General features: G+C 46.0%; 2 protein-coding genes across 3 annotated transcripts; one reads left to right on the top strand and one right to left on the bottom strand.

Moving 5' to 3' along the window:
* The first annotated feature begins 5,107 nt into the window (after nucleotides 1-5,107).
* LOC6046392 (protein claret segregational) lies at nucleotides 5,108-7,719 on the top strand. 2 transcript variants are annotated; one of them, XM_001863570.2, is made up of 3 exons: nucleotides 5,108-5,293; nucleotides 5,357-6,925; nucleotides 6,989-7,719. In XM_001863570.2, the coding sequence occupies exons 2-3, from the start codon at nucleotides 5,360-5,362 to the stop codon at nucleotides 7,631-7,633; spliced, it is 2,211 nt and encodes a 736-aa protein (XP_001863605.1). In that variant the 5' UTR covers nucleotides 5,108-5,293; nucleotides 5,357-5,359; the 3' UTR covers nucleotides 7,634-7,719. The 2 variants fall into 2 exon arrangements, with proteins under 2 accessions (XP_001863605.1, XP_038121392.1); XM_038265464.1 differs by having other exon boundaries at nucleotides 5,108-5,297.
* LOC119770482 lies at nucleotides 7,703-8,478 on the bottom strand. Its single transcript, XM_038265465.1, has 2 exons — nucleotides 8,110-8,478; nucleotides 7,703-8,051 (listed from the first exon to the last, which is right to left on the bottom strand). Exons 1-2 carry the CDS (start codon nucleotides 8,374-8,376, stop codon nucleotides 7,839-7,841), a joined length of 480 nt encoding a protein of 159 aa, XP_038121393.1. The 5' UTR covers nucleotides 8,377-8,478; the 3' UTR covers nucleotides 7,703-7,838.
* Between the last annotated feature and the right edge of the window lie 1,717 nt (nucleotides 8,479-10,195).

Below are 10,195 nucleotides of genomic sequence, written 5' to 3'. Positions count from 1 at the left end.
CTGTGTTGTCGGAGTGCACTCAGCAGAGCAGTGTCGGATTGCGACTTTTGTCGGAGTAACTCACGCGTGTGTTGAGTGGTGCGTGGCACAGATTTGGATGCGGAAGATGTCACGCTACACAAGAGGGTATACTAAAACCACTAAAACCCTTTGTGAATTTTTATGTACAACGGTAAAAAACACGTTTTAAAACCATTTCAGAAGTTTTGCAAAATATTTATTTATTTAGTAAAAACTACAAAATGGATCGAAAAAGGGGTGGATAGGATATTGAACCTGCAAAACATAACATACTGCACATAGCCAACGCGTACGTAGTCTGCCGTACTTGATGACTGCGTGTTTGTCATGTTGGTAAAATTCCAGGTAGCGATCATCAACAAGTCTGAGGGTTCATGCCAATTTCAGATTAGTCGGTCTCGTGGTTTTTGTACGAGCCCTAACCAGTCCTTGTTGATCCTTGTTCTGAGTACCTTTCACAAACCAGTAAGCAGCGATGGAATAATCATCATCAGAAGAAAATCATTGGACGTTCATCAAGAGAAAAAATCCGAAGGGAGCATGGCTCTCCTCTCTCGCGCACGAAAGATCGGTAAAAGTAATCTAAAAATATCATCTTCTTGATTATTCGGCGGAACATCTTTTTTACTACTACACTTGCAAGTGTAACGTCACACGTCGAAAAAGAACCTGTCACATTTTGTAGATGGGCAATGTTAGCATTAGCATTAGCATTTTAGGACGTCCTATCCACGAATGGCTCCACAACGCTTATCCCTCTGTTTGGTGTGGTTGTGTTAGACCCTCATCCGGAACAATAATCCAACACGGGAGATACCATGTCTTCATCTTTTGATGAGTGTGTAATACTACCCAGGGCATAAGGGGGTCCTCGCCGGGTCCAAGCTATCCTTTGGGGAACGGAAGGAATGTTAGTAAACACCTATCTAAAGTGCGCAAGGATCCCTACGTCACCTTAGTGGCACAGACAAACAGGCGGGACACTCGAGTGCCGAACCATCGTCCTCCAAAAACGGTTATTTCAAATTGAATTTTGTTTCGGCATCCACTCACCCGGCGCTGATGGCGCTGCTGTCGTGACAGCTCGCCCGTCTTTTCTCAGTGTGTGTGATGCATGTTTTTTTTTGTTTTTAAGTTGAGCGTGAGCACGTGTGAGGCAGCAAATGAAAACAAAAAAAAAACAGCCTTCCACCTCGAGTCCACCCGCCGGAAGGTCGCTTCATCTGTGGAGAGTTCGAATCCGGCCGAATGCACCTGAACGACGAGAGCCAGCGGTCTCGGACGTAGTGTTCCGGCGGAAACACGAGCAAACGGACATTTACGGGCACTTCTTCGACACGCACGACTTTGGGTGTATCAATCGGTGGCGAATCTACCTCACGAGGGCGACTCGGACAGCGTGACGGACCGGAAGCGGACTGAAAACTTGAAGTGGCACACTCTTGTTTTTACCCCACTATTAACCAGATAGGCCTGCTCCACTGCCTGCCGAAGTCGAGGCTGCTGCTGAGGCGCCCGCTACTGCGGAGAAAGCCGGATCATGTGGTGGAGTCATCTCCTTTGGAGCAACCTGCTTATCCTTCGTGGACTGCTCAGATTGCTGCTGCTGTCGTTCTTTTGGCATTTTGACGATGTTGCGTCGATCGTGAGCGCCACTCTTCGCGACTTTTTTCGTCATTCGGCCCTTTTGGTTTTGTTCGCTGGCAACTTAATTGCGCAGTGGACACGTTCCCCGCAGATGTTTCCAAACGCCCATCGTGGGGATCAATTCCGTTAGTTTTGAAATGGATTTTCCTATTCCGGCGGCCACTACTGGTGTTTTCGTGTCCGGGATATCTGGTGTCAGGTGTAATGGTTCATGTTTTCGGTGGAGGAGGAATCTTAGACGGAACATGCAAGCAACGGGGATGACCAGTGGTGTGGTCTCTGTCATTGTGTTTGTCTTGCATCGCTGCAGGTGCTGCCGCAAGATTTGCCTCATGACACATCGGTAGAACTTGAGATTCAAAAAGAGGGATTTATACAGTGCTGCCTCTAGCGGTGGAGAGCTCCAACTTTTATAACAGATTTTATAATAGATTTAACCGAGGGGTTGATCAACAGCACGATTTTTTCTCCAGCCTGAGCAAATAACTCGAAACACAACTTTAGAATCCCTCGACTGATAGAAACTGGCATAAACTGTTATACACATAAAAGAAAACAACATCGTAGCTGGCCATGCAAAAAAAAAACAATTTTCTAATGTTTACAAATTTCCGTCCATCTGCAGGAACCATTTTCGTTCATATTCCATTGCGTTTTAAAAGAAACGGATTTCCATAAAAAAATCTGATGAAAAATGTTTAGTATGAACATCACTTAATCGAGAACCAGAGAAGTGCCATCTGAATGGATTATTTTCCGGTGGTTGGGGATAGTTGGATTTGTTACGAGCATTATTTTTATAAATCTTGTACAAAGAAGACATAAGTTGAACTGAAATAAACATTACGCTTGAAAGGTACGGTAGTTATTCGAAAACAAGTGGTTCAATGAAGCAATTTTAAATGTGCCTCCAAGTGATCACTTCTGCAAAACGCTTAACATTGCGTGTGATGGCCAGTTTAACGGAAACACATTTTCACTCAATTTTTAGTTGATAAAAAGGTGCAAATCGTGATGAGCTTCTTTGTTTTGATTCGTTGCCACGAATGTCAGTCTAACTGGTATACATTTTCTTTTATGAGATCGTAGTGTGCTGAGAAATCATCCAGGACAAATTTATCGTAGAACACTAATGAACTGATTTCTCGTCACACTTTTTGAGCAGAAATTTGTTCAGAGTTCCACGGATGTGCTCATGAGGTTCTGTCATTGGAAACGGAACCGACCGTGGAACCGACCCACCGTCATTTTCGGCCGTCGGTCGGTGATTTATTTATTTTGATTTTGTTACTGATGATCAGCAACAACAAAATTGTTTCGAAACAGCTGTTAATGTTTACAATCGTTAAGGCTTGATTGTCTCACGCATACACTGACATGACACATGACAGTAATGGGTTTGTATTGGTGTGTTTGGGCTGCGCTTCGGCATAGGCTCACCAGGCAGCGCTGGCGTCGCCGTGATTTGGTGGTTTGATGAAGGACGATGGATTTCAAAAATAATTTGTATGGAGAGTCACGTCTGTTTGTCTCAAGGGGTTGGAAACTCTTAGATCTATAATTATTATGTTAACCAGTATATCAAAATATATGTTAGTATACTTATTATTTCCTTTACCAATCGCAAGTATACTTACCAATATACTGAGAGTATCTTAATATACTAACAGTTTATTGCTGTTCGGTAAGTATACTAACAAGTATACTGGAATATCGTTAGTATACTCAGTATTTTTAAGTAATATTAGAGTTTCCAGCCCCTTGGTTTGTCTGTGTTAGTGGTATAGATGTTTGTAGGGAGGTTTTAGACTCAATGTTAGTAGGAGTGGTAGAACCCTAGAATATACCCCGAAAGGTATTGCGGGCGAGTCAAGTAGAATTAGTTTTTTGATTATTAAACTTATACAGATGATTGTACAGTATAAAAGATGCATGATTTATATTTATTCGATTTAAAGCCACGGCAGATACAACGCGACGAAGCCGTGCATGAATAAATTGTCTGTAGTATTACTTTACCCACCATTTCCTCAGGTAAAAACAATGCTGATTTAACACAGTTTTAAAATGTCTGCTGTTAAATTCAAGCTATCGACTGTAAGAGTAAAGCGAAGTTTATATATTTTTCTATAAATTATCATGTGATTAAGCGAAATTCGAGGTTAAAATGATTTAACGCATAGTTAGAATTTTGAATTTAAACTCTTACAGCGATGCAGAGTGAACATCAATTATTTATTTATTCATTTGTTTTATCTGAATGTAAGAGTTAGAAGTTAAAATTAAACGACCGATTAAAAAAGCATACTTAGTTAATGTTTGAATTTTTTGGTGCAATGCGATTAGTCAGAATATTCAATATTATTGAAATAAATACTATAATAATGGAAAGTCCTCACCAAGTTTATCAGCTTAGGAATCCGTTGGAATTGTTTTGTACACTGCAACGACTTGAGACATCTATATAAGTTTGTCTCACTTAGTCTCATTCGAAAAAAATGGCAGCATTGATCACTTTGACCAAACACGCACCATCCATCTTGATAGCAACAAAATTTTTCTTCTCATTTTGTAGATGGGAAATGTTTGTAAACAAAGTGAAATAAATATTTTTGAGTGGTACTGACAAGGAAATTTACAAAAAATCATCAGCAGATCGATTATTCCATCCCTGCCAGTAAGAATTGTAAGTCCGATTGAAATCTAATTAGTCCTTCCTTTTAATACTGCTTTTTTCAATATCTTGACTGATATGTATTTCGTTTACTGTAGTATACTTGCAGACTTCATCAGTGTTCTTTTCCCGACTGTTGTATAAATTGCTAATATTCTTGTTCCCTACGATGAAATTTATTCTTTTTCTAATAACAAGAATTTTTAAAAGGATTTTCCAAACAATTTTGTAAAATTGGTATCGCGGTCTCTTCTTTGACAGGGGTTCATAGTTGATCCATCGTTAAATGTCATAGGGAGCGTTCTTTTATTCCGTAACGCAGATGGGGGGAGGCGGGGGGGGGGGGGGTCGGATGCCGTGTTACGCTCCATACATTTTTTTTTAAATTTGTATGGAAATTTTGTCACGAGGGGGGAGGAGGTCTGAAAATCCGATTTTTTGCGTTACGTAATAAAAACGTGCTCCCATATTGTTAAAAAAAATCTTTTTAAGTCCACTAAAGTCCTGATAAAAGACCGTTAATTTTCACTATTGTAAATTTCGAGCTACTTTTTGTGCTTTTTATTGTTCTAACTGATCAAACTGTTCATAGGCCGATAATAGAAATAGGCTGAAAAAGGGTATAATTCCCCTAACTCCAGAATATTCCATCTGTTCAAAATCCCATCTGTGCGGTGAGTTCCCCACAGCTTTCGACACTCACCACGCAGCAGCGCTGACAGTCGCCGAAAATAATGACGGTTGCGCCCGGTGAGTGACCTCAAAGTTTTCGATTCAATTTAACCACCCCACAAGCAAGACGCGGGGTTTTTTGAAAGTGCGCAGCTGAACAAGTGAAGTAGAAACGGTTGATCGGAGATTGTATTGTTTATTGGGAAAAGGTGTGATTTTCGCGTTGAAACAGTGGTTTTGTTGTGCTAATTTGTACTCTGGATTACCGGTAATCTTGTGGTGAGTGAGTTGGTGATGGTGAAGTTGTAGGATTTTTGATTTTGAACGGTTTTGTTTGTTTAGATCATGTCCAAGATACCGAAACCGTCGTTTCTCAAGAAACCAACGGAAAGCTTGCCCGGGAACGCCCGGCTGCCGCTGACGGATTTGATGAATGTCCCGATGGAACTGGATTACCACGGGAAGCGGGTGGCTTCACCGGAACTGGTTAACGCCGCCCTGCTGAACAGGACCAAGTTGCGCCGCAGTCGCTCGGCAACGGATCTCAGCAGGCCGAACTTTCACCGAGCAAAGTTCGTTCCTAACCTGGAGACGATCGCCGCTGCCAAGAAGGATCTGCTCGCGACGGCCGTTCCGGCGGTGCCCAAATTCAACAATCACCACGCCCAGGTGCGCGAGCTGCAGAGACCGGGCACGCTGCGCAAGAGCCTTTCGACCAGCGATCTCCGGATGAAGCCTGGCACTTCCGGTATTGGCAGCAACATCAACAGCAGCACGCAATTCAAACGACAACTGTCAACGGTGACCACGGCGACGACGGTTATCCCGACAAAGGCAACTAAGATCGCAGGGGGAACAAGTGCCACGGGGAAAGTGTTTGGAACGACGGCGAAACCGGCTGCTACTGCTATGAGGAAACCGCTTGCGCCGTCAGCCATCGGCAAGTCTAAGGTGCAGGGCGGGTTGGCCGCCGCTAGGAACGTTTCGGCAAATTCCAGTGTAAACAGCAATAAATCTTCGGTATCGTCGGGGGGAGCAGGGAAAAAGGTGGCCGTCAAGCGGATTCCACCGTACGATTACAAGGCGCGGTTCAATGACCTGCTAGAGAAGCATCAGGTTCTGAAGGACAAGCTGGAGAGTCTACGACAGATCAACTCGGATCTGGAGTCGCTGCCACAAAAGTACGACGATTGTCTGAATGAGTTGAATAAGCTGAAACGAGAACATCAACAGCTGCAGGAGGATCACCGGACGGCGTCCATGGAAAACGACGATTTGAAGCTAAAGAATGTGTCCCTTTCGTCGAATCTCAAGGAAACGGAAGCAGAATTGCAATCGCTCAAGAGGCAGTACACGGAGGCGGACTCGGAACGGCGGCAGCTGCGTGAACTCCTCAAAACTCTTCAGGAAACGACAGCTCAGCAGGAGCAACGGATCGCATTTCTCCAGGAGGATAACGAAAAGAAGGGTGAAATGTTGTTCAAAGCGAACCTCGAGCGTAAAGATCTGCACAACGCCGTAATGGACCTCCGTGGAAACATTCGGGTATTCTGTCGAGTCAGGCCCCCTCTTCCGTCGGAAGAGGATCGGCTGGAGTGCGCCTGGAAGTATTTGGACGAATCGTCGCTGGAGATTGGCGCCACCGATGGGAGCAACAAGCGCATGGAGTTCAGCTTCGATCACGTGTTTCACTCCCGAACTCCGCAGGAGGACATCTTCGAGAATGTGGCCCCGCTGATCCAGTCCGCGCTCGACGGCTACAATGTGTGCATTTTTGCGTACGGACAGACCGGTAGCGGGAAAACGTACACCATGGACGGAGTGTCGACGAGTTTGGGCGTGATTCCGCGGACGGTGGATCTGATTTTCGACTCGGTTGAGCAGTACAAGCGACTGGGGTGGGAGTATGAGGTGAGGTCGATTTGGAAAAGCTTATTATGAAGCAAAATTAATGCTCGCAATTTCTCTTCACAGCTTCGCGTCACATTTTTGGAAATTTACAACGAAATTCTGTACGATCTGCTGGACTCTTCCGGGACGACAAAAGAGCTGGAAATTCGCATGGCCAACGCAAAGAACAAAACCGAAGTGTACGTGTCGAACATCATCGAGGAAACGGTCCACACAAAAAGTCAGTTGCGCCAGCTGATGCAGATTGCCAGCTCGAACCGGGCGACGGCGGCCACCGCCGGTAACGAGCGCTCGTCCCGTTCGCACGCGGTCACCAAAATCAAACTGCTTGGCACGCACCAGGAAAAGGGCGAACTGAGCGCCGGCTCGGTTAACCTGGTCGATCTGGCCGGTTCGGAAAGCCCCAAAACCAGCACCCGGATGGACGAAACGAAGAACATCAACCGATCCCTGAGCGAGCTGAGCAACGTCATTCTGGCGCTGGTGCAAAAGAACGAACACATCCCGTACCGGAACTCGAAGCTGACGCACCTGCTGATGCCGAGCCTCGGCGGAAACTCCAAGACGCTCATGTTCGTCAACGTGGCCCCCTTTCAGGACTGCTTCAACGAGACGGTCAAGTCGCTCCGGTTCGCCTCGCAGGTCAACTCGTGCAAGCTACAGAAGGCGCGCAAGAACAAGGTGCTCAACAGCTCGAGTGCGTTCTGAGCGGCTTGGTTTAACATTATTATTATTTTTTGTTACGAACGCTAACCAGTTTTATGAAAACACAACACGTAAGAAAAATCTTTCAATCGTATTTCTTAAACAACTCACTTTACTCGTGTGACAACCCTTTCTAACAAAGACCAAAATCTAAAGACTTTCTTTTTTTAAATTGTTTAATAAATATACTAATATAAAACTGCTTGTTTCATTTTGGCTCATCCCTGGCGGCCACGGGCAGCGGTTGATTTAGCAGCACCTGGCACTTTTCCGTCGTTTGGTCGAAGATTTGCAGAACCAGGTTGAGTACAAAGATCAGCACGTTCAGCACCAAGCTCGTGTAGTACAACCAAATCCACGTGCGACGATCCCGAATCTTCTTGCATGCTTCCAGCACCAACCGAATGGGCAGGAGAAAAACCTACAAAACGCATCTCAACCAGTCTTAACATTCGTCTCAAAGCTAAACAAAACCTTACCACAAAAATCGCGGAAACGGACGTGATGCTGATCAGCACGTAGAACATCGCCCCCAGCTCGGGACCGACCGAGATGAGAAGGTACAGCTGCTGAACGTTCACCGCAAGGATGGTCGCGAGGCCGGTAAAATTGTGCACGTCGATCTTTTCAAAGTCCTTGTAGCCATCGCGTTCGGCCGGTGGCACGGTGGACTGCTGGTTCCGATTTTCCCACTCAAAGCTTTGGAGTGGAACTCCGGGGTCGTCCTGAACGTTGGTGCGCTGCATGTTACTTTGCGGCTCTCGGTGACGGTGTGTGATTAGCTAGAAAAGTGCATTTCCGCGACCAAACAAAGCCTGGCCAAATTGTTTGATAAGATAGGGCTGTTTTTTTTGTTGGTGCAGTTCGATGATAGATAAATCGAATCGACGTTATGCTGTTGCAAGTATTTTTGGGGCCCCGAATAAAAGTTATCATTTGAGTCATACGCAGGTCATTGACTGGAGAGACTTGTAAATAAGGGTCCCTTGTCGACTCAGTCGCCAGCCAGCGACAAGTTAAGACGTGTTTTGCTCGTGTTGTCATCTCGCGTGCTTGGAAGTTTTTGACAGATGGAGGTGGAGGAATCCTCCGAGGAGGAAGATTTTCGTCCCGTCCGCGGGAATCGGAAGCGGAAGAAGTCCAGCGAGGTCACTGGAATCGGCATCGAAGGAGAAAAAGTTGAGAAGACCCTGCTCAACAACAACAAGTTCAGCTCGCTAGCGGATAACAAAAACAACAACAATGCCAGCCCAGCAGGAGGAGGGGATGCCCCGGCGGTTTCACCACCCGGCCAGTCGGCAGGTAAGCAAAAGCAACCACCTTTGGTGGTGAAGAACACCACGGATTTTTACAAGCTCGTGGCGATAGTGGAAAGTTGTAAATTAGGTTTCAAACCGATTTACAAACTAACCCGATTTGGAACCAAGGTGGCCTGCTTCTCTGTCAAAGATTTTGACAAGTTGCAAGAGCTACTCAAGAAGAAGAAAGTGGAATAGAGTTATCTAAGCCCGCTCTCACGCACACTAGCACACCATTTGATTTGCTGGTCGGTACAAAATTTAACCTCACTTTTTTCGTGTACGTACACGCAATACATGCGCACGTAGATAACTCTATTCTACACCCACGAACGGCGGAGCGAACGAAATCATCGGGTGGTTCTTCGTGGTTTTCCTGATGAACTGAAACCGGACGAGGTCAAGTACCTTCTGAAGAGGGATCTCAAGCTGGACGCGCTGCAGGTGCATATCATCAAGCGGAAGGAAAAGTCCACCGTGGACGAAACTCCGTACATTGTGGTCTTCCCCAAGGGATACACCAATCTGAAGAAGCTCTCTGCAATGAAAGTTGTGGCAAGCACTATCATCCGGTGGGAGGCCTACCGGAACAAGCGGCCGAACGTGACCCAGTGCAGGAACTGCTTGCAGCTGGGTCATGGAACCAGGAACTGTCACTTGAAAGGCAGGTGTAACAACTGTGGGGGTCCCCACAATACGGACGAGTACAAAGTCCAAGAAGCCGAGCCGAAGCGGTGTGCCAACTGCTCTGGAGCCCACGAAGCCACGGACCGCAGCTGCCCTAAGCGTGCGGACTTCATCCGGAGGCGCCAGCAGGCGTCGAAACCGAAACCGCCGGCAAGGAAGGCGGAGAAGCAGAGTCCAGCAGTTCCGGTGTTTACGCCAGCGGAGTTCCCTTCGCTGCCGGGCGCAGTTCCGGAAGGGAAATCCAAGGATCGCCCTCGTCCCGCAGGAAGTAGCCAAGGTGGCCTCCGAGACGGTGGAGCCACGGAGAAGGAAGCCGGGGAGGTACTCTACAGTTCGGCTGAGCTGTGAGGGATTTTCTCCGAGTACATCGGCAGGTTCAAGACCTGCAAGACCCGCTTGGACCAAGTAACCCTCGTCAGTTACATGATCTCCAAGTATGGAATTTAAGGAGTTTTTTTTTGTTATTATATATTGTTTTACTGATCCTCGGTCCCAACCTGGTCACAGCACCTAAAAGGACCTAATAAAAATAAGTTAAGAAAAAAAAAGTGTCCCTTGTCTTACAGCAAAACACCGTTTT

The sequence above is a fragment of the Culex quinquefasciatus genome, chromosome 3, assembly GCF_015732765.1.
Source record: "Culex quinquefasciatus strain JHB chromosome 3, VPISU_Cqui_1.0_pri_paternal, whole genome shotgun sequence".
Classification (NCBI taxonomy): Eukaryota; Metazoa; Arthropoda; class Insecta; order Diptera; family Culicidae; genus Culex; species Culex quinquefasciatus.
This window is presented reverse-complemented; position numbering and strand designations above follow the sequence as displayed.

Excerpts from the sequence above, each read along its gene's own strand:
- LOC6046392 (XM_001863570.2), top strand. The coding sequence starts at position 5,360 with ATGTCCAAGATACCGAAACCGTCGTTTCTCAAGAAACCAACGGAAAGC. Across the intron at positions 6,926-6,988 it reads GACTGGGGTGGGAGTATGAG|CTTCGCGTCACATTTTTGGA; the intron begins GTGAGGTCGATT and ends TTCTCTTCACAG.
- LOC119770482 (XM_038265465.1), bottom strand. The coding sequence starts at position 8,376 with ATGCAGCGCACCAACGTTCAGGACGACCCCGGAGTTCCACTCCAAAGC. Across the intron at positions 8,052-8,109 it reads CCGTTTCCGCGATTTTTGTG|GTTTTTCTCCTGCCCATTCG; the intron begins GTAAGGTTTTGT and ends TGCGTTTTGTAG.